The sequence below is a fragment of the Pithys albifrons genome, chromosome 3 (assembly GCF_047495875.1).
Source record: "Pithys albifrons albifrons isolate INPA30051 chromosome 3, PitAlb_v1, whole genome shotgun sequence".
NCBI classification, from domain to species: Eukaryota; Metazoa; Chordata; class Aves; order Passeriformes; family Thamnophilidae; genus Pithys; species Pithys albifrons.
In genome coordinates this window covers 6,234,749-6,259,673 of record NC_092460.1, presented here as the reverse complement: position 1 = coordinate 6,259,673, position 24,925 = coordinate 6,234,749, and the positions used below count along the sequence as shown (strand labels likewise).

Genomic DNA, 24,925 nt, shown 5'->3' with positions numbered 1-24,925 from the left:
CTGCCCTGACAAATGCTTTAAAAAAAAAAAACCCAAACCCCAAACCAACCCCTCCTTCTTAGTGTGCAAAGGGAGTGAAATATTTGATTTCCAAAACAAATTCCCACTTTCTGCAAATGCAATTCTCCAAAGTAACTAAAAAATCACATATAAAATATAAAATGCACCTGGAGAAGGAAGAATTGACCAAACCAGTATTTTATTTTAGATTACAGTAATTCATTTTGGGCATTTTATTTTGGAGCAGATCAGCTGACAGTGTACATGAAAACCAGAAAAGGGACTGAGATAACGTAATCATTTTCAGTAAGAAGTTTTCCTTTTTTCTCCTAAGAGAGGGAAAAACCCCACCTTTGCAGTAGTTCAGCTTGATTCAGTGTTCCCTTGATTTCTGGTGAACATCATCTTCCTCTGCTAAGGGTGGTATTGTGACTCTCTGGGGTCTTACAGAACCACTGACTGACTGTAAGAAGTAGGAAAATGAGTGACTTTGTGAGTGATAAACAATCAGCCTGTACCAACTTCAGGGAATAATAAAAGCTATTTAGTAGTCATGACCATGGTTTCCTAAACAACATGAAAGTACTTCATGCTCTTTATCCACGGTGTAATTAAATTCAACACCAGGGCTAAGATTTTGACCATGAAGTTGGCACCAGAATTAGACACGGTTTGATTTACAGGACAAAATGCTGCACCTGAGAATTCAGCAGAGGAGTTGCCTTTCTTGGCTTGCTGGGACAACCTTGTCTTGATACTGTTCAACTTCATGCAAAGAGATCTCTCACTGTACAGAACTGCAGCACCAAACCCAGTAGGATACTATTAATAGTTTCTACTGCAATCAAATTTGTGCCAGAGTTGCTCCTTTGGTTTTAAATGGTAAATTATGAATTGTGCAAGTTTGCTGAACAGCTTTCTAAGGTGAGCACTATGGAGTGCTCTGTGTTAAAACACACAGAATGCAGCAAGACTAAAAAATAAATGAAATACCAAATCAGGTGTCAAACAAAGGGTGGAAGATTGCAGCACATCTGATCCCTCACCAGAGGGAGCTGCAGAAAATTTCTCTCTAGTTGTAATACTCAGTTATTATTTTTAGGACATTAAATATGTAAATATATTCATATACAAAATCCATGTTTTTGTTGGATTTGAATCAAAACTCCCAATACACAGACTACCTGTTGTTTATTAAATGAAGAAAAAAGCCTGTTCTAATCAGAGCTCAAATCTAGTCATAGGCCAACAATGGCTACGTAATTTTATTTTTTTCTGTTTCTTGGGCAGCTTCACATCAGATGACTTTTATATATAAACCATCATCCCCCACCCCTGAGGTGCCAGAGGAGTGCAGGTGCAAATGGAGAGGAGGAGGGTGCAAACACACACCAAGAGTTGACAGAAGGGAGTGACACAACTGATCACTGATCATACAAGTGACAGACAGAAGTTCTTTGATAAAAAGCCTAAAGCTGCAGTGGTCAGCAGGGTGGAAGGTGTTCCCCCAGCCAGGGGCAAGGCTGAACCCTTCTGCTTTTCTTACTGAACTTCAACAGATGTTCAGCATTATTAAGAGAGTCAAAGAAATGTTGCAAAGACACCATCTTTGGTCTAATTGCTTTAATTTTATCTTTTCAGTTCAATTACTTCCACAGTTTGTATGACTAAGTGAAAACAAAAATGTATTTGAGACTCTCCCTAAGTAATACACACAAAAATCCCAGAACAACTGTACAGAGCCCCATGGAAGTTTTGATTAAAGGCAAATCCTTCACAATTCAGAGAGCACATACTCAATCAATGGTTGAAGAGGAAAACCTCCAGGGAGCAGCAGGAACTAAACAATTCTGATAAGGTTTCTGTGACTTTCCAGCAAACAGTAATTTGCTCTTTTATATTTCTTCAATGAGAAGTCAAGCATTGCAGTCCCAAACCTTTAAATCAAATGATTTACTGGGCATCAGGCATTCAACTTTCACCACCTACCATAAAATATTGACTCTGAACATTCATTCATTTCTCCCCAATAATTGATTCTTCTTTTTTTGTCCATTACAGACCTGTAACAGTATTCTGGGAGGTTGACTTAATCAAGATTTAGTTAAGAAAAAAAGAAATCCTCAGCATTTTAAAGTTTTAATCCTGTCTAGATTAAATTGGCACCACGTAAGCACGTACCTAATCTATTTTCTTAATGAGATGCTTTTACTCTTTTCCTGTGTTATCACCATTAATTCCAAATCTACCATTCACAAGAGCCACCCACAGTTTGCACAAAGGCTTCTGCTTCAATCACAGAGTTGGCATCACTCTGCCAAAGGACAGAACTTTATGTTAACTTTTGCTTAACGCCCTTCCCAGCTGGTGCCTGTCTGTATGAACAGAGTTCATTCCCTTTCCTGGCAAAGTGAACAGTGGCTTGCATGGTCAGCTCACCTGCCACCCACCCAGAAACCCAGTGCCAGGGCACTGGGGGCAGGATTGGTGTTCACAGAATCACAGACTATTCTGAGTTGGAAGGGACCCACAAGGACCATCGAGTCTGACTCTCAAGTCAATGGCCCACAGAGGGGGTTGAACCCATGACCTTGGCATTATTGCAACCAAGTTTTAACCAACTGAGCTGATCTCAGGGTCCCTGCACTGAGGCACTGCAGAGCTCCTGGTGGGAGGGTGGCAGTGCCACGACAGCTCCAGCCAGAGGCTCCTCCGCCCGGAGCACTTGGAACTGCGGAGGCTCCTTCTCCCCCACACTCACAGGAATGAACATCTGGTGCTCTGCAGCTCTGCTGGTTACTCAGGCTTACCCTTCAATAATTAGGAATGGTTTCTGAAGCACAGCAGCAGCCAGCACTGCATACCAAACAGGTTGTGCAAACGTGCCCATGAGCTGTGGAAGAGCAGCACTCATGGATATACTGACACACACACGCTCACATTTACACTTCACTGTAGCAAACTGCATGCAAAAGCTAAAAAATATATAGTTCTTTTCCCTCTATCTGTTTAGTGAGTAAAATACAAATATAAATGAAAAAGAGTAAGGCGGCCATAGCAGAAAATTTGAGGTTTGTAAAAGCACTGAAATGTATTTTTATTCATTAGGAATACCTGCAACAGTACAAGCTCTACTCCACTCTGCCAAACAGAACAAATTTTATTGCTATTTGCAGCAAGTAAGGCTACCTTATTCTTAATCAACTTCTCTAGATGCTTGGAAAAAAATGTTTAAAATGTTTGCTTTTTTTCTGCTGAAAACATCTGAATAATTCTGGAAATTCCAGCAAAACCTATTTGGTCAGACATTATCCACCTGTCTTCCCACATACAGGCACTAATTATCTTTTAGTTGGAATTTTCCATGTAATTTGGCTTAAAATGGCCTAATATTCTTCCATTAAAAATACTAAAAACTAAGTTTTCAGCTTTTCCTTGAGTCAGTTCTGTTCCCTTGAAACGTGTGGTCTTCCACCAACCCCAAGAGAAATGAACAGTTTCCATTAAAAAGATCTCAGATTTTCAAATAAACCCTTTCAGTTACAGTGACAGTTTCTGTTCCCATTTAGGTATTACCACTACAAAAAATAAACACTCTGCATTTCTATTCTGCTTTAGAGCAGAGACACAGGAAAATGCTTGGGAATTGGAATGAGTTTCCCTTGACAAGCAGAGCCCATACAGGATCCCACTCTGCCAACTCTGCCACAGTCAGCCCAGTTTTGACCTTCCAGTCCCTTGGCTGCCCCTTCTGCCACATGGCATCCCTCCCCTGGCATCCAGAACCACAGGCAACTCCCCTGTACTTCAGGAGAGGTACCAGCACCAGAGGTACATAACCTCATCCAGATCATTTGTAAGCACAAACCAAAAAAAAAGTATTTAATTTTTCTTACAGAGTTGTAGGAATGAGTCAATCCATGCTGGTAGAAGGTTGAATTATTCATTTCACTAGACTTTCTGTCCACATTTTAGAAAGGAATCCATATTGTCATTTTAATAATGGAGAGGGACTGAATTTCTTAAATACAGATATTTAAGATTACTTTCCTCCCCAGTGCTTTTAAAGGCACTTACATAGCAAACAAAAGTTCAATTCTGTTGACTAAAGGGGACAGAAAAGAAACATCCTTCAAGTCATCACAAAAGGAGAGGAAAAATAGGAGCAAAAATGTCCTGCTCTCTGTTCACCAGAGTTAAGACAGAATGTGCTGTGGTGTTTGGGACTGAAAAGCAAACGTGGATTTCAAGACAAAAGTTTAAAAAACAAATTAATTAAAAACCCACAGGGAAATTATTTCCCCCTCCAAAGGCATTAACCAGAACCCTAAAGAAAATTCAAAAAGTTGATTAAACTCAGGGCTTTACAACTAATTCAAGCCAAAGTCACTGAAAGATCGAGTGACGGAGAGGGGCTCATTGTACATGACATAAACAGCACATAATGTGCTTTTTCTCCAGGATAGTTCAGGTTTGGTGTGTGAATATAACCACAAAATCCCCAATATCACAGACCAGTTCCCAGGCTCTGCCCAGCTGCGCCTGAAGTGGTTATTCCTGCAGACCTCACCCTGCTTTGCACAGACCCTACACCACAATGCCCTGCTCAGAGCTGGAAACGCGAATACTGGAGGCACCTGAACCAGCTGAGCTTCTGTGCACCTGAGGGAACTGTAGGACCACAAAGCCTGCTGGAAATAGTCCTGCCCAGCCCCTCCCAGACTGCAGATATCAAAGAATTGGGGGATAAAACCCCTCCTGTCTCCTGCAGATTGCTATCAAAAGCAGGAGCACTAAAACACATCAGCTCTTCACTTTTCATACTACCCTAAAGAAAACATCTGATTTTAGAGACTGCTCAGTATGTCAAGGTATTGGAAAGGTAAAAAAACACAACATCTTTTGAGGACCAGGACTAATTACATCTTCCTATAGTAGGCCAGTTTTCATTAGTAGATGAAAGTAAACCTCTGGCATAAGGACTAAGAACTACTCATTGTGGTAGATGGGAACTTGATTGGCCAAGTACTTAAGCACGTGTCAAGCTTTAAAAGTGAAGAGACTCATTTATTTCAGCTTTATCCATCCACTCAGAATAATAGATAATAAAATATTAAAACTTGAAACATGTTTGAATATCTTGTTGAATTTCAGCATGAATAAATTGTGGAATAATTCAATTCTGTGTGAAACAAAAACAGAGATTCAAGAGAAAGAAATAGCTTTTGCCCTCTTTCATTAAGCCATATTTCAAATAATTTTTGTCTCTTCCCAGGCCTTTTCATCACTCAGCTATGCAAATGAATGGATGAACACAGGCCAAGGGATTTTTTTTCTTACTCAAGTATATATTAAATACCTTTCTCTGACTGAAAAGACAGAGTGCATCCCACTCCAAAACCAAAGATCACACACTGTAGAAAAATACATTCTTTAGCTCAACACTAAAAAAAAGAAGGGGAAAAAAAAAAAGCAAAAGCATCTCCAGTGGATTACAGAAAATATCAGAAGATAACTCCACCTCAAAATGCCATTTCCATAGAAATGGGTGGATGTTCCAAAAGACAATTTTCTTAAAAACACACCGATTAATTTAAAAGCTGTCCATTTGCCAGACCTGTCTATTATTCCTGATCACATCGGTTGTGCCAGACATTGCAGATGGCACAGGGATGGAATTACTAACATATTAGGTTAGAACAACATCACCCATCTCTGGAAGTGTCCAAGGCCAGGTTGGACAGGGTTTGGAGCAAGCTGGTCCAGTGGGAGGTGTCCCTGCCCATGGCAGGGGTGGAACTGGATGAGCTTTAAGGTCCCTTCCAACCCAGACAAGTCTGTGAGTCTCTGGACATGACCTGTTTCCCAGATGAGGCTGCAAACCAGAGCAGAGCCTGTCCCAGCACAGCCCACTGCATTTTTTCCATGCAATTCCCTCCTCTTCCCCACAAGCACAGCATTGAACTTGACAGGGCACTTCAGCTCAGAAACAGAAAGCTTATATTGAAAAGATATTTCAAATTCCCACCATTTTTTAATTATAGAAATATCTTTATAATAAAAATCTCAGCAAGATCAGTGCCTTTTATTCTTCTGTCAGTAAAAGATAATTTCATGGTGGGAAAAGGCTCATTACTTTTGTCATGTTTTACCATTTCTTCCCCAAACAGTCTTATCAGTAAGAAGAATACAATGTCCTATCTTCCTGGGCTCTACCCACCAAGAGTGGTTCTGAAATGGTAAGTAAAACCAGTTGCTACTCCTTTCACTGTCAGAAGAGTGTGCCTAATGCAGCACAAATGGCTGACAGCACCTACTTGAGATATACATTCCATCATCTGGGCCTGTTTCTATCAGGAACAGATGGAGATAAGGTGATTAAGTTTCTTCATTTTGATGAAAAGAACAAACACTTTCCTAGACAGCCATAACACCTCAAACCACTTAAAAATAATGAGCATTAAAATGCATTTTCTCTACAGAAGAGTTTAAGTAAGGACACCTACAAGTTTTCTTTTAATATACCATTTCCTACCAGTATTATCACATTATTTGTCTTTCATTCTCCTGTAAGTGCACTAGATAGATGATCTATAAATAGATTCATAATAAATTACTCATCTCACCAAGATGAATTACCAAATTGAGATTCCTAATATATCTTCTCTTTTTATTCTCACTAATTGTGAAACGAATTAGTCACATAAATTTTCAAAATTTGATCAATTTGGAAAGCACAGTAAAGGATTAAATACTTTTCTGATGAATTCTACATGGCATTTCCTTTTAGTGGGCAACACTGGCACATGTAAACAGAACTGCACTTCCTACTGCCCACACTGTGCCCATCATCAGGTATTTGGCAGTCAGAGGTGATCCTGGCAAGAGGTTCAAGAGGGAAATTCCCTGCCTGCATCCACTGCCTCTCATTTCAGGCCCTGGTTTGGAGTGAGATGGTGATGCCAGGGTATGACACTACAGCAGACAGGCAGCATCCCATAATGTACTGGGGGAAGTACCATGTACTTCCCAAACACTTCTCATCACAGGCTCAGCCACTCTGATACCTCAGAAAAGTCCAGAGTCTCCAATCTCAAGTACTAACGAACAAAGCCAATAAAAACCCCAATCCTTTATCACTTTGATGATTAATCAAATGCACCTTGAAACAAGCAGGAAAATGCAACAAGCCTTGACCACACAGCAGCTGCCTCCAGAGGGTGATGCAGGTTGTGGAAAGGAAATGGAAATCCCTGCTCTTCTGCCCCTGTTTTAGAAGGGACAGCACTACAGAGAGGGTAACTGGCACACTAACATTGCAGATTCCATCCAAACCCAAACAGCTCTGTTTTTATTGTGGTCCTTCCACAGATTTTCCAGCATTTACCATCTAAGAACACGTGTGTGAATCCTCCTTATTCTGCTGCAAAGGAAGTGATTACAAAACTACTGCAAGTTTTCCTCTTGGTTTATTTTCATCCCCAGCTTTTAAGATTCATTATAGCCTACTTTAAAATGCCAAAAGGCATTCAACTTGTCAGTGCCTATAAATAATGGCAGATTCATGTTAAAGTATATTTACATATCAATTACTAGGGACTCAATGCTACACATGCTCTTGAAAAATACTTTACTCTTGATTATAAATCAAGACAATTCAATTATGCATTTTAAATGCATAATTGTCTCACATTTTCATAAATATTGGCAATATGCTATCAGTCTCTAAAAATGCCTCAATGAGATGGAAGAATGCCTTTTCAATACTTAAGCATTTTAAAGGATGAATAGTCATTTCATATTAATTGTGTAAAACTGCAAAGACACATTAGAAAAAACCCCTGTTAAAGCTGTATTAGTCTGTATTTTCTCACTGATGCAGTACTAATAAAAATGTGGGAAAATCCTAAATTACTACTATAAACTTAAAACCTACAGTAGCTATAAAAGAACCATGAGCTGCTCCATTGGCTAAAGGTAAAGTATTTGTACAAATTACTGAGGCAGAAAATACAACATACCTTTGTGAACTTTTCCCAGCTTTGCAAGATGCTTCTGTGCCCTACTAAGTCTTTTCTACTTCCACAAACTGTCATTTTATGAGAGTAATCTCAAACTTCCAAGGCCAAGGCATTACTGCCCATACAAAATTACTAATCACAGATTTAGGTTTAGGGTTGTTCCCTGAAACACCAAAAGAAAGCTCCAGACAATTCCCTGGCTCCAAGGCAGGACCAACTCTTCCTGAAACATTGTGGATAAATGTTTGTTTTGATAGTTCTTAAAAAAGTTGTGGTGATGGATAGCCCATAAATTCCTAAAATAAACTGCTGTAGGACTCGACTACCTTTTTTCACTGGAAAATCTTCAGTGCAGCTAAACCACACACCTGCACTTCTCTGCTGCAGTGAAACCTCACTACTTGTTGCCTCACACCAAGGCAGACACTGATCTGCAACACTGAGCAGATTGCCCAGGTTAATTGGAGGTTTCCCTCACCTTTTTGTGCCTCCTTCCTCTTTTAAACTGTGTATCTTTTGTGTATTTGACGTAAGAGAAAAGAATGGTCTCTACCTACTTGTTTACAGACCCCAAGACAAAAGAGCTCCTCTACAAGCTATTAGGAGATAACACTAAGATGACACAACAAGATCCAGCTTTCAAAAGCCATGTAGAATATTTCAATGATTAATTAGAAAACATCTTACAGAAATGTCAAAATTGCTACAAAAAGCCCAACAGGTTTATTATGACTTTTTTTTTAATATTTACTACTGCACTTGGACAAAACCAGTGCTGAGTGCTAAACTGACAGGAGAGGACTCTAATAAGCAGTGCAAGAAGAGTGACAACTTTTATGATTTTTATAGTACCTAATTTCTTAAACAAACTATACAATTTTCAAAAGTGTTTGATGAGTAATCTATGGCAGATGACTATTATAACCCACAGTTCACAGAGAGGGGTAAAAACAGCCATCAGAGCCTCAACTTTCAAACACATTCACTAAATTCAAGAGTCACCACATTCAGTTACCAGCTATGAAGGGCCACACACAGATGTGAACACTGCACTAGCAGTTAGTCCTCATGGAACAACATAGTATAGCACACAGATTATTTTTCACTACAATAACTCTTTAGCAACAGCTTTCAAGAGTACTCAAACCTGCACATGACGCTTCACCCCCTTGTGTGAATCAGAAAAACACACAAGGCACAAAAACTTTCACGCTATGTAAAGAAGAGCTGGGTAATGAAGTGTGTAAAGGGTGCATGATGTGTGAGTGAGAAAGCAAGAAGATTTCTAATGACTCAGTAAGAACAGGGTCCCTCTGCACCATCTGAAACGACACACAATCTGACAGTTCAAACAAACTCAGCACTAACACTCTATTTTACGTCCCTGAGTGCTATTTACACCTCCTTTTGCTCTCCAACGTTACATGCACACTGACACAGGCTGCATGTGTGATAGAGAAGGTTATCTGAGCCTCCTGATTTATGGGTTTGCATTACTAACACTGAGAAACCCACTGCTGACAATTAGTCAGTTAAATGCAGAGACTGCATGACGAACTGTCCACTGCCAGCCTTGGCTCTGACTAGGATGAGGCTCACGACACAGAACTGTGCCCACTGTAATTTTTATATTTTTAAAACCTCTACATACTGTTTTTATTTATGACTTTTAAAATTTAAGAGACCCCTTTCCACTCTTCAAAGCACCCACTCCATACAGAACTTTCAGGGCTAACAGCAATAATAACCAATCTCATCAATGGGCAGGGCAGTTCTAGAAGCACATTTGGCCAGAGAAGCTGTGGTTGCCCCATCCCTGGAAGTGTCCAAGGCCACTTTGGACAGGGCTTGGGGCAACCTGGGATAGTAGAAGGTGTCCCTGCCCATGGCAGGGGGTTGGAATGAGATGAACTTTAAAGTTCCTTCCAACCCAACCCATTCTATGATTCTAAGAAAATCAACTGAGTTGGTTGTTTCTAGATGTTGCCTTTGATAATCTCTTCCTTTCAGTGCAGACAGACTGAGCAGCCTTGGCTGACTGACTGGCACCACTGATGCTGCACCAGCCACTCTGCAGATCCCATTACCGAGCTGTGCAAACTGCCTGCACTCACCTCTTGGCCACCAACACTACTTTTACTTCCATTTGATGTGATTATATTGTCTCAGTGCTCATTCCTGGAGCAAGAACTCCACGTAACAATATTCCCCTCTTCTTCTTCCACTCTCTCTTCTCCCAGGCTGTTTGAAACAATGCCTCAGTGGGCAGGATGCAGGGAATAATTGGTTAGGAACAGAAGAGGCAGCTCCTAAGAAGATTATCTGCCCTTTTGGCTCAGACATGTAACTCAAGAGTCAACTCACCAGGCACTCAATGAAAGAGATTTCTGCACTACTTCCAGAAGAAAACTCTTCAGCTATATAGTCAAACCTATTCAGAAATCATACTTATAAGAGCCTTTTCCCTCTAAGATGGGAAGCAGGTCTTGTGTAAAGTTGGAGAGTGAGAGCAAACAGTCCAGAAACACATGAATATAGTTACTATACTCCAAACTGCCTGAATGTTTGAATTCTGAATTGTCTTAACGAAACTACCTCAGTTCTGCCCTAACTTACCAAGATTAAGACCAAAAAAATTAGATATGGCACCCTTGTTTTTATTTCTCAAATCTGAGAAAAGAATATTCCAAATCTTCCCTCTTAGTATAACGTTGTCCCTTCTGCTGCCACATAACAGACTGCAATGTCAAGAAAACCAATACTAAAAATCCCTCAAGTCAAAAGGATAAACTGATGATTAAAATGTCTTATTATATAAGGACATACAAACTGTATTACATTCACACCAAATACAGCTGGAAAATAAGTGAATTGTAAAGCTACAGCTTAATGGCATCCTCTTCATTTCTTCCCCAAAAACAATATCCTCAGCTTCATTAAATCAAATCATGGCATACCTGGTTTTGGGATTTTCTTTTGCTTTAATAAATAATAGACATTTTAAAGACAACTAAAGAGAGAAAAAGAGTTCTATTTCAAAGTGCAGTTGAACATCTCCTTCTGGAAGATTTCTTCTCTTGCAATATCCTCATCTCAGCACAACTTAAAAGAATATTATAGGTCTGATGACTCTTTTTGTTTATTCCTTTGGTTTTCAGACATTTAGATATTGACAAAAATTATTTGAATCTCAAGTTCCCAAGAACATATTTTTATTTTCTCCAATAAGGTAGGAATCAAGTTAAAGGCTACAACCTGTGAAGGCTGCATTAGCCACAAAGACTCCTGGGACTGAAACAGTACTATTAAGAAAAGAGAGGATTTGTTCAATTATCTTACTATGTATTAGTGAGCTAATGGACATGGTGTATTAGGAAAGGAAGTAACAGACATTTACTATATTTCCTGAACTGAATGAAATAAAACATGAAATGTTTGACCTTCTGCATCTTCAGCCAGTCAATGCCAGGAATGGCACAGCCACAGCACCAATGCCTATTCCAGGTCCTTCCCACACTACCTGTTGCTTTATCTCAGTAGCAGCTTCACCAGCCCTGGTGTAAGCACTTAGTGTTAGGCAGTAATACATAAGCAGAATGTATAATAGAAGGATACATTTACAAGTCAAATGTTGGGCATGCAGATGTTATATAGCTGAGAGCTACTGAAATGCCTTTTTGTTTTAAAATTGTTTAAACTCAGTAAGCTTCCTCACCAGAATTAATACCTGCTGTTTGTGCTGCAGCAGACGGCAGAACCTCCTTAGCATAGTGATAATCACCAGCCAAACTGTGTATCTAAGACTTTAATGCACCTGCTTCCCCACCACTAACACCAGTTTCAGCACTCAGTTACATCTCAGCCAAACCCTGATGATCACACCAAGCACACACTGCACTGACACAAACACACACAATCAGATCTCCCTGTAATGCCCTGAGAACAGACAGGACTCACACAAAGGAACACAAGCACAGCAATGCACCAGACTATGAAGGAAACCACCCAGTTTTCTATCATGATTCTCAAGTCCCTTCTCAAGTCTGTGTCCCTTCTGTCCCAGGCAAGATAACTTGATTCTCTGCTTCTCCAGATCAGTGTTCTTTCAGGCACGTTAATGACTTTAAACTTGTAAGATCATTAAGCAGAAGGAGAAAACCAGTTCTCTTCCTGTGGTTCTTGGAAAGAACATACACTTAGACTTCCACAAACAAAAGGTCAGTGTGACCCAGGCCTACGGGAGTGCAAAAGGTCCAGGAGGAACTTTTTAAACACTGCAGATAACACTGCCTGTAGAGTTGAGCCATCAAAGTACTAAGCACTTTAAAAATATGCAAGTAGAGTTACAACTGCAAAGACCTTGCAATATGAGGTTGACCTGATCTTATTTTGTACTGTGAATTTTCTTCTTAATTTTGCCTTGAAACTTTGCTGCAAACAATATCCACCTCCACTTGAAAGTCCCAACATTTTGTCACTTACTGCTGCACAGGGTGCACAGTGACAGTGGTGGTATTTAGGAGCTAATATCACATCACAATGAACATGAGGAAAATGATTGGAAGCACAGAAAAAGTGAGATAACAGAGATAAAACCAGATCCACAAAAAGAAGCAGCATGTTGAAATGGGGACTTCAGCAGTGATGGCAGGTGCAGGAGATGGAAGAGAAGATCGAAGCTTCGACAGATTTCCATTAGTAAAAATATCAACAGCAACTACATTCTGGATACACACAAGAGCAGAACTCCCTGTTGGCAGGATGGTCAGGCTGGCACTGCTCCAAAGCCCACGCCTGATCAATAATCTCCCAGCAGATATTCCAGTTCTGTCTGCAAAGCAGACCAGAGACCTCAATGTGCAAACGTGCATCTCTAGAAATAACTTCTACTCAATAGGCACAGACTAATGTCTTCTCCTCTTGTCCAAAAAAGAAAAGAGCAACTGCACCTCCATCTGCAAAAGAAGTGTCAGAATGTTCCAGGCTATGATTCCAGCATGGGAATGTTAATTAAACACAGACTACCCTGCAGTGCAGAATCAGATATTTCAGAAACCTTGAGCTTAAAGGAGTACAAATAAGCCTTTACAATTACCTATTTATTTAATTTCCATTTTCCTCCTCAGTCTACTGTGGCACTACACTGTTAGGAATGACATTTTATGTATCTAAATCTCACTAATTCTATTTTATGGGCAAGATGTTCCAAGTTCAGCACTACAGTGCCCAGCACTGCCACATCTGCACTTCAGTGTTGAACTGCCTTGAGAAAGTTCCCCTTCAGGACTGAGCAGCAAACCTGGGTATGAATCAGGAGCTGCTAAGTCTGTCATACCGAAATAATTTTGGTAACTCACCCACAGTGTTCACACCATTATCTGTATTTTCCAGCACACTGTTCACAGTCCCACAGTAGGACTGCTACGTACCTGCACAGCTGTACCTGCTGCATGGGGAAGCTTCTGGTGCAAACTCAACCTGTTTACCTTTGGATCTTTAGTCAGCAGCTTGAAGGCTTGGTACACTTGTGCTTCTTTCACACCTCCACCGAGATCCAAGAAGTTGGCTGGTTTTCCACCATTCAGGGATATTATATCACATGTTGCCATTGCAAGTCCAGCTCCATTGACTGCAAATGTAAACATCAAGTGCTTATTTTTCCCATGAAAGTATGTAAGATTTGTGAAAAGGCTTCAGATGTATCAGCACAACCATGTGACATGGCTCAAGATGTCACATATCAATTTCTACATATGTCAATACTTATTCAAGGATATCCAATGCAGCAATAATTCAAAATCTGGTGCATACACACCAACACCTGAGTTTCTTTAGGACTTTGATGTGCTTTGCATGAGGACTGGAATGGTAATTGTGGAGAAGCAAAACCTTCTGATTTTATTAAAAATAAAGAGACAAAAATTTCTGGGAACAGTGATTGCATCATGAGACGTGAAGGACAAACTGACTCCCTGAGCTTCCCCCTCCCATCACTCTGTATTACTGCAACACAGACAACTCAGTTTTGGGGATAGATCTCAGACTGCCTTTAATTTTGCTTTTGCACCAGTCTAGAAGCATTTCCATGAGTAGGAACATCCTCTCGGCTGGAAAAGTAGATGAGAATTTTGTGTCCCAGTAAGTTGCTCCTGCTGGACAAAGGCTCCCCTGTCACCTGGAATTCAACAGCAATACCAAATACTAAAAAATTCCATAGTGTTGCCAATTGCTGTTTGGGGTCTTTTGATTTTTTTTTCTAAATTGAGATTAAAGTCTCACTGTCACTTACTGAAGGAACTGCAACACATTACCAGAATCTTCTAGACTTGTGGTTAGAGTACCTACCTATGTGAGCAATGTCAATGCTGGGCATTTTCTCACTAAGCTGAGAATACAAGTCTAATTCAATTAGATTAATAATAAAATGCTGTATTGGCTAAAAGAATTTGTACAAAATGACAATTATTTAGCACATAGCTGACTTTTTAACTTATCTCTTCTCAACAGCAGAGTAATTTCTGTTCTACAGGAGTTTCAGGAAAATAAAACCTGTCATTTTCCTTTTAATAGCCAAGTAGATTCTTTAGCAGCTTTCCTTAAAGGGAAAAGGAGCTCAATATTCAGTTTTAAGTGGGAATTCCATGTTTATACACACATATTTTTGCAGTGTCTTAAGTACCACAGTCTTACTTTTAAAAATTAATGATTGATTTTTGATAACTTTTCTTATTTTAATTACTGGAAAGATCAATTGCATCAGCTTAAAAATTCAGGCTTCTTCCTTAGCCTGCCTTCTCTCTGACACCACTCCTGTCCTGCCTGTCTGCTTTCAACACAATTTTAGTTTCACTCCTGCAAGAACGTGGGGAAGGACAGACAACCTCAGAAAAACAGACTGAAATACTGTCAAGGGTGGACTGAATGTCAGAATGCAAACAAAATCTATACACTGAACAAATATGAATTTGTCTTCAAATGTCTTTTGGATGTATTTGTTCTTACCAAAGCAAGCAATGTTTCCATCCAGTCCTATATATTTTAAATCATATTTGGCAGCTTCGTTCTCTATGGGCTCATTCTCCGACTTGTCGTCCATGGCAAATATTTCTTTTTGTCTGAATTCTGCATTGTCATCAAAGTTTATCTTGGCATCAAAGCAAACAACTGCAGGAGAAAATAAAACAACATACAGGCATTTAGAGTTTACAGTTAGTCAGAACTGCTGAAATATTATGGCTCCTGCAGGAGGGAGGGGGTGGCTGCTTTGGGAATGGTGCTGCCTCCAACACATGATCAGCTGCAGTTTATTGAGTCCAGCAGCAAAGGACAGGTTTTCATTGAATTCTCTGTTGAGAAAGGCACAGGAAGCATCTCCATATCCCACAGCCACAGGAAGATCTTCTGTGCTTGCTTTAAGCAACACTCCTGTAAGTTATGAGGGCAGTTTTTACGATTTGGACAGGTGGCCTCCTGCAGTGAGTCTCCTTTCAGTATTTTGAGAGCATGGCAGATGTAACAGATAACAGTAATGCAAAGCAATGTTTGGGAAGTGCATTTAGAGTTGAGCAATACAAAATGCTTTCCTTAGCCATATTTTAAATTTTTATTATTAGCTGTACACACATTATTTCATTAAAGATCTCAAACAACTTGAAGCCAACGGATGTTAAAAATTACAAAAAGGCTACTTTTAAATCAAGAAAATTTAAAAAGTAAACACAAAACTTCTCATCAGTATCAACACCCACTATGGTTCTAAAAACAAATTAAGATGTCTCTAAACCTGACTATACTAGATAATAGATACAAAGGTCTGGCTACCAACTGCAATATTCACATAGACACACCAGTAACAGAGCAGAGTGTTATTTGCATATTTACTGACTCATTATTTCTGTGGGTTTGCATAAGCAAACAACTCATTAGATTAAAATGTTCTAAGTAAATGTAAGAGCATAGACTTGCCATATTACTGCTTACGTAATTTCACATGTCCTATATCCAGATTATAATTACTGACTTAAATATAATTGATTTGTCAAGGCAAACCAATCAGGTTTAAGTGCCTTTAAATGCTGCATCCAGAAAAACCCAAGAGTTTTTCTATCTGTTGGTTTTCTTTCATATTGCCATTGAAAGACATACATGGTACATGTGCATTGTACACTTCTGGAGGACAATCACAATTAAAAAGATAATTTTAGCCTTTCAAAACACACAAATAGGAGAGTCATAAATCTATGTCTTGATTTGTATTGGGTTTACTTGTTTTGGTTTTTTGATGTTTTTGATGTTGATGGGGTTTGAGTTTTTATTTCTCCAATATTTCACTTGTAACTCATAGCAGATTAAAACAGTAGCAGATTAAAACAGTATCAAATTTCATTTCAGTGACTGCAGTTTCAGAAAACTGTTCATAAGTGTCTGCAACAAATCTCCTGGAAGAGTCTGGATCTTACCTGGCCAACCATCATGTGGGAACATGCCAAAAGCAGAATATCTGCAGTTCCTGATATGCTTCTTCTGTACAAGAGCTGCTTTAAATTTTAATTTTTTTAGCAATGAACTAAGATTGTTTTTCTTCCTCAAGCCTTCAGTTCCCTGAATTGCAAAAACAACTGAAAGCCAGAGTACAACTGCAGTTCCAGAGCTGTTTACAAACATCCTCCATGTCACATTAATAGAAACTCATTTCTACAGAACATTCATCTTTAACAAAGGCCACACCATACAAAGTAGCTACAAAAACATGTATTAATATTTATCAAACCATTTTCACTATCAAAAGCACATTGTTACATGCATGATAGATTATACAAACGGATTTTTCTTCTAAACAAATATCAAAGAAAGCCACAACACTTATATTCATGAAGTACTTGTGTTGTTATAGCTAGTGGTGCAGGAATTTTGTCATCTGCCAATTCAACAGTTTACACTGAGAGCAAACAAAACAAAACACCAAAAAGGGGCAGTAACAGGTACCCGGCTCATTAGTGTTAACAAAGAATTTGCTACAAAATTAAACAAAATACATCCAACAATGTTATCTTCTCATAGAAATTCACCAAAGAGAAAAACACAAAACACAGCAAGAAATAAATCCATCTTATCCATTACTTTGACAGGAATAATGATCTTCATACAGAGACTTATATTTTATCATTGGAAATAACTGCATTAAGCTACTCAAATGTTTTTCCATTTGTTTCATCTTTATTCTTCTTTAAGGCATTTCAGATAGAGAAACTGCTTGCAAAAGAGAAATAAGCACAGGAAGCCTCCTGTGCATGTCTGCTGGTAAGATGCTTTCACAGCTTGAAACCCACTCTGTTTCTGCTCCTCAGCTTTCTGGATGCAAAACACATGGGAAAAAACCTTGGAGAAAAGAACATAAAACTTCCTACCATCTCTCAAATTAAGCCCTTCTCACAATAAATATGCACAGCCATTCCAGAAAAGCCAACTTGGTGACTTATCCAAATCATTATTTCCACAGTGCCACCTCAGTGCTCCAGCAAGGATGCAAAGTAAGTACCACCATGGTGCTTAAGGACCTTGAAGGACCACATTTGGTTTCCCCTTATTCCAAACAACTCTTCCTTCACTTGCCTCACCTGTCTACCTCTTGGTACCCACCAAATGTGAATTCAGCACCTTGGTGATGCCTCATTGTGTGACTGTCAGCGCTGCCCCCGCCATTCTCACCTAATCCTCAGTGCCCACACACCTCTATAGTGCCCATTCCACAACACCCAAGACACACTTAAAGGCCTTCTCTGCAGGATTACAGGGTGGGGGGATGTAAGGACTGAACTGGGGATTCTGTCCTTTGCTCTGCCAAAACAACACAACAGCAAAGTGCTTCTCTCCCATTCACCTGAGCTGGTCTTCAACCAGTGACTGTGAATACCAGGACAGCTCCAGCCTGGCACAAAGAGCTCACCTCGAGTTCACTTCTCTGCCTGACAGTAGACAATTGTCATAGATGTCCAAACTGAGCAAAAGGACTCCTGGGTACCTTCCATACTGCCCTATAAAGTAACCTGGTCAACTGTTCTACTACAGAAATAATTCCAACAACTTTTGAGACAGGAAATTTTGCTTTTACAGTATCAGTGGTCTTGAACCAACAAAATACACCCAGTGAGTCCATCAGTCACAGCAGACAGACATACTAATGGATTTGTTTTGAGATGAACATCATAATCTACAGGAAAGTTCCGGCAGCTTTTGTTGCACCTATTTGAGAGATCCCATTCATTTTCAAAAGGGCACAAGTGTCATGTGCTGCACACGCTGCCAGACAGTGAAAAATCCAGACTGTTCATTTTACAAGGTCCTGTTTTGTTGTTTGGCTTTCACTTCACCATGCAACACAAAATGAAAAAGTCCTTCTCAACTCATTCCCAATGGATTTTAATGGATTTATGTAAATGGAGGTGGGAAACAGCAGTCTGATGGGCTCTGAAGGCAAATTTTCCATTTAAAATAGAGCCCATGACAGAAGAACTCAGGTCAGCAGCAGGGCTTTGTGTTCCTCTCCCCAAATATATTTCCCAAATTGCATAAGAACCAATGGACCCAGAATTAGCTGCTAAGAACCTGACTTGTATTTATTAACCTGAGTGAGGTTTGCAATGCAGAAACTATTGATTCAACGTGTATGTTATTATGGTACCTCAAATGAACTGGAAAACCGAGCACACAGTGCTGTGAATGACTCAAACAAAAATAATTTTGGTGGAAATCTTTCCATGAGAAACTCTACACACAGAGATGAAGGATTCTGGTGTCAAGAACACCAAAAAAACTCTACAAACCAAATAAGAATGCCAAGAAGGTCTGTTATCAAAGCAGAATTCATGCCTTTAAGCCATAAGTATGTTCTTCTAGCTCAGTTTAACCTGAAAATAGTTTATTATGTAAAAAAACCCTGCCAACATGTTTGATCATTTTTATCACTGTCTCTGAATTATCATGATATACTTCAATATTCCTTTTTGGTTTTAAATGTCATTTTACAACAGGGCATTTAAGTGTCCCAGAGCCTGTGTTATAACAAAGAGCACCATCTTTTAAGATGCATTAATAAAGGAGGGTGGGGCAAGATTTGCTTTCCATCTTTCAGTGCCTTTCAGATTATCTGACAATACTTTTGCAAATGAAACAGAGAGGTGGTAACTGTGACCCACCTGGATCAGCCCTATTCTACTTCACCAGACCACAGGCACCTTTAGTCCCTCCCCTTCTCAGCTCCAAGTTAGCTGGACAAAAATGACAAATGGAAGGAAAGGTTTCAGCTAGAAGGCCAACTAGGAGGTGAAAGCCAATCCAGCTCTTAGTTTGATCTGCACCTCCTCAGTCCTCCAGTCATGGGGAGAGCAGACCAGCGACCCGTGTTCTTCCCAAAGGTGTAGCCAAGTGTCAGTTCCAGCTGCAGTTTGTCCTGTGCTCTAAGGGGCTGCAGAGTCATGCACTGAAAACTTTAAGTTCCCCAAATATACACAAACATACAAGAATAAGTTTCTTTCCACACAATCTCAGTAATTCTAGCAGCATTAACACAAAATCCCCCCTACAAAACAAAAGCACTAAACAACAAAACCCCCAAAACAAGAAACCCCCAACTTTGTACAAAAGCAGAAAATGTTGCTCTCTCCAAGCAGAACATGCAGAAGCCAATACTTCCAGTACTTGGATGAAACAATAAAAGGTATTGAAATATAAAATATGCCATGGGAATATTTATGAATGTTTTTTAAATTACATTACAAAATGAAATTAATGCAAAGCTGCTGCTACATCCTTCTATGCAATTTAATTTATAGTTTGCATAAATAAAGAATTATAATGTATTCATTTGTTTCCTTCAGTTTCTTACCTTGCCCTTCTGGAGTTTCACCAAAGGGATTCACTTCAACCTGAGTGGCATCAATTTTCAAGAAAAGATTATACAGCTTCTTAATTTGATCTGCTGCCTAAATTTGATCAAACGACTTACAATTACCACACAGAAAAATAAAAGTTAATGTTTTCAAGGCAAAGGTAAACCACTATAGATTATTTTTAATGCATTAAATTGCAAACTGGCTCTAGATAATTACTGCTTTTATTTCTGTTTTCTTAACCCTATTCATATAGTCTCTTAAATAGCTATAATGTAGCATTATGATACTGTGTACCATTTAGTAAATGTGCATTTAAAGACTACATGAACTGGAGATTTTCTCCAAAATAAACACTACAATTACTATGACAAGTTTAATTTGAAAAGTGACTTTTGGGCACTAACATAATGAGGTTTTCTCCAGTATGCAGAGATCTAAGTTGCAGTCACATTAATCAGTCTGAATTCAGAAAACACAAAGCAGAATGTGCACATCAGTGACTTTAGGAAAAAGTACCTATTTCTCCTTCCTACATCAGTCTGAAATGTTTTCTTGAACATCTTCCATCGAAAGGATTCTTGTCCAATCATTTCAAGAGACTCTTACTTGTTTCCTCTTGTCCCTCACCATCTATCTCAGTGCCTGGTTGTGTGGCCAAAAGCACCATCACTGGCAACTGACTTCCAAGTCTTTTGTTCTTAACACATTCTTCCACTAACAGAACAACTTAAGTAAAGTGAGTGTGCACAAAAACCCCCTTTGGTTCATTACACCCTGACAACCTATTAGCTGAAATAAGATTGCAGATGAAGTGCACTAATAAAGAACCACTCAAATTTGTCCCCTCATTACTGATCAGCTAACTGAAGTACACAGCCCAAAAATTTGGAACCTCTCCTGGTAAGTAAAGTGAATGAGAATAAAAAAATCCCAGACAATCAGCTTTTTTCTACAATGTCAGCCATATGAAAGAAAGCACCACAACTGGAAAGACTCAAAATCAATTCTAGTTTTGCTCAGAGAGGTTGTCGACTCCCCATCCCTGGAAATGTCCAAGGCCAGACTGGATGGGGTTTGGAGCAACCTGGTCTAGTGGAAGGTGTCCCTGCCCATGGCAGAGGGGTTGGAACAAGATGATCTTTAAGGTGTTTTCCAAACCAACCATTCTGTGATTCTATGATAAGATTCAGTTTGGAAGCAGCACACAAATTGCTTAAAAAGCCTTTCCTGTTCAAAAGTTACCAATTGAAGCATCTTGGTGGTTTTGACTTCAAAAGTTATCAGTCATAAATCTGAAGAAGTTTCTTCGGCACAAACACTCAGGCTGACAAACCACCCCAACAGTACATGGGTGAGGAAGGTCCATCATGCAACCCACATGGACTCTGGGCAACCTGAAAAGCTCTTACAGCCACAGGAATCTGCTGTAATTGTACCAGACCACCAAAATCACTTCACCTTTATTAAGGGCTGCTCCATCTTTCAGCACCTCTCTGAATCAGGCAGCTTAATGTCAACACTTCTGTTTCTCAAGGTCTACAAGTACTGAGACTCTTCAAGGCAAAGCATAAAATCCCAGCTTAGAACTACTGAATATGTAAGTAAATACTAGGATTTGTCTGAATAAAAGCTATGTCCCTATGCTTCAGTAAATTCTTTTGAGTCAACAGCATGAGGAAAGAAATGCATTCCTGCAGCATTATTTAAATGTGTTGTTTAAAAGCCCATATATTGCTCTTAATTATTGAGTACCAGAACTCTTCAAGGGTTGAAAGGTTCTACATAATCATTCCTCCTCATTAGGTATACAGCTAAATCTTCAAATGTGTGTTAATCAACCTAATGATTATGCATTTGTTAATTGCATGTTGGGAGAGAAAATAATTAAAACTGCTGAATTAAAAATAAAGGAGTTCTAAAAAAATGAAAGTTTGATATTATAGGAAAAAACCCCAGGCCAAAGTAGATAAACTGAGCTCTCTTCTCTGCAACATGATTCATACAGGAAAAAATATATATTAAATATATATATGTATGTAGAAAAGAGGTACTGAAAAGACAAGCTGGCAGCCTTTTGGTTTTGAGTTGAAGATTGGAAAAAAAATTTAAAAGGCTTCATTTACACAGCCAGATACACTTTTCCTTCTCCCCACATTAAGGGCAAATTTCCTAGTAAAGCTCTACTCATGTTATTCCCTGAGCTCCGATGGAATTCCAGTGAAAGCCAAAGAATCCCACATGGTGTAACAGTGCGTTGCCATCGACTGCTCCAAAGCCCAGGGGCTCTCACTTTAAAACAATAAGAATCTTATTCAAATTGCTAAAGCCTGTTGATAATTATATAGGTGCAATTCAGTATTTAGAATGTCAAAATGCTCCTGGTTTAATGGACACTTGGCCTTTCATTCCTACTGGGGAGCATTTAACATATAGTTGGGCTAAAACATCCTCACTGTCACCCAAGGGAGCAGAGTCAAGTTACCTGCTGTTGCAAAGCTCCTTGGAATCCCAAATTTTTTGCCATCTGCAATGCCTGACGATCCTTTATGCCTTCAAAAATATCTATTTCCTCCTGTAACAATAACATGCATAAATATAACTGAATATTCAATCTGAATGGAGGTTGCTAACTTCAAAAGGAAAACACTTAGTATACATTTGCAAATTAGTAATTAAAGTCTGACTGTTTGCCAAGGCTCCCTGAGACAGGCTATGGCAGCTGCCTATGGGGGATGTTATAATTACCACACCAACTACGAAACAGTCCTTCCAAAAAACATATAATTCTTCAGGGTGGCACACTGACAAGACAATGTGACACCAGTTTTCACTTTTAATTACTGTACAGATGGCGTTGACGAATATTTAGTCTGTTAATTTTCATGACATATTCTGGAATATTTTCAAGGCAACGAGTGTCACTGCCCAGTAAGACTGTGAAGTTTATATAATTTTAAAATGCACATTAAATATTTTTACAAGTTTTTGAATAATTATACTTGATTGTATCAATTATTTTCTCAGCTGAATAGCTTGTCTACTCATTATCTTGCCACAGTAACATAAAAAAATACCTTAATGTAGTCATTGTTAAAAAAGTAATTACAATAGTTGTATTTCAGATGCAGAAGTCTTGCAGGTACAAAGAAATAATTAACAGCTTTGTCAATTAGAGAAAAACAGCCACAGAAACTATAACTATATTGGCACAAACTTACTTGTGAAAAGACTACCTTCCTGAAAGCAAAACTCACCCATAAAACATTTCAGATACAAAGTTTAATGTATCACTTAACAACCAGATTTAAGCTCTTTTCCTAATGAGCTGGTGACACAAACACTGATAAAATCGATGTCAAACACGCTTCATCTATACTACATGACAAGTCTGGTCCTGTATTTGATGAAACACAATTTTTATGGTTTTTACTGTCTTCCTTCCATACATGGAAGAAGGAAAAAGAAAGGAGGAAGAGAGAAAAGCATTCTTTTGGAAAACTGACATGGAAAATTTTTAGTGTAAAACATTACTTCAATACCTTAAAGATAAGTTCTGGGCTAGTTACTGCAACTTCTTCTATGTCCACACCACCCTGGGGACTGCCAACCATGACAGGTCCATTGCAGGCTCTGTCCATCAGAATTGCAAAGTATGTTTCCCTGGAAATATCCAGAGCTTCTGCAACCATCACCTAAAAGGGAAAACAGGGAAGAAAGGAAAACATCAACAGTTCTGACTGGTCCTTCTGCACTCCTTTAAAATGCAACACTGGCACTCACCATCCTGAAAAGAATCACTTGTTTCACTGCTTTTACACAGTGTCACAACCCAACCACCTTTTCCTCAAGAAATCCTCTCTCCCTAAATAAGACACTCCTCTGATGCTGCTGGTTTTCACTGAGACATGCAGCAAACAGTGTAAACCAGGAACACCGAATTGTTGGGGGTTTTCCAAGAAAACAACCAGAGATGCTGCTGTGTCCATAAGGCAGATGTTTATACTCTCTTTTTATTCCCCAAAAGCACTTTAATGTGCTGCCCTGAGAAAAACTTGCCTCACAAAGGACTCAGTTTGCAAATCACATGGATATAAGGGTGGGCACATTGGCTTCAGCTGCATCTCACCAGGAGCCCCTCAGTTCCTCACCAGGAAATCCACAGGCTTAAGTTCTCTCCCTCATTCTGACAGAAGACCACCCAATCCTTAAGATCTCTGCACTGAATTCCTGCCCTGCCTAAGTATTTCCTAAGAAAATGGGTTTACAGATAATTCTGCCATCCAGTTTTTCACTTCCAACTTACAGAGTCAAGCAGATGTGTGTCCTTCAGATGCTGGCACAATCTAGAAACATAGACATTTATTCTTCCAAAGAGCTACTATTTTCTATTTATTACTATAAGCTACAGAGCCCTTGTGCACCAGTATCTGACAGATCCCTCATCACACAACAAGAGGTGATTCAAATCCTACATGTTTGGAATCTACAAATACTCACACTAAAATTGGGGGAAATTGGCCCAAATAAAGTGTTTGCCACAATTTTTTCACTCCTCCCCAAAAAAATGACAAAGTCCTTTCATTTTAGTATTGCAATAACTGTACCTTCCTCTTCATCTGAATTGTAATTTTTTCAACAGTTTAACAATAGCTATTGAAGCAATTTCAGAGATTAAGTAGTTTTAAACTTGTTCAAGGACTCACAGCCTACGTTTTGATGTAAGAATACTTATTTCCCCCAAATATTCTTAAGAAAAAAATCTGCATATGATCATTACTAATTGTTCCATGTGATCATAACAGGTGCCATAATCTCAGGTTCAAAGACTGTAGTTCTGCTCTGCACCACAATTTTGCTTTTCAACCTGAAAGTGGAGCAGCCCCCTCTGCCTCAATTATCACTACAGCTTCTCCTGATCATCACCAGTAACATTCTTCCCTAACAGAGCTACTATTTCCCATCTTTCAATGGAACTGGTAGAAATCAGAAAAGTCACTTCCCTAATATTATTAT

The 24,925-nt window shown here is 39.1% G+C and overlaps 1 protein-coding gene across 2 annotated transcripts in view; it reads right to left on the bottom strand.

The window, feature by feature from the left end:
• SUCLG2 (succinate-CoA ligase GDP-forming subunit beta) overlaps window positions 1-24,925 on the bottom strand; it is a 114,625-nt gene that overhangs the window by 33,828 nt on the left and 55,872 nt on the right. For both annotated transcript variants that reach the window (XM_071549686.1, XM_071549685.1), the window contains exons 5-9: window positions 23,452-23,604; window positions 22,395-22,484; window positions 19,906-20,002; window positions 15,024-15,185; window positions 13,508-13,650 (exon numbers count right to left, since the gene is read on the bottom strand). In XM_071549686.1, coding sequence (XP_071405787.1) covers window positions 13,508-13,650; window positions 15,024-15,185; window positions 19,906-20,002; window positions 22,395-22,484; window positions 23,452-23,604 — 645 coding nt within the window. The remainder of the gene's footprint in view (window positions 1-13,507; window positions 13,651-15,023; window positions 15,186-19,905; window positions 20,003-22,394; window positions 22,485-23,451; window positions 23,605-24,925) is intronic.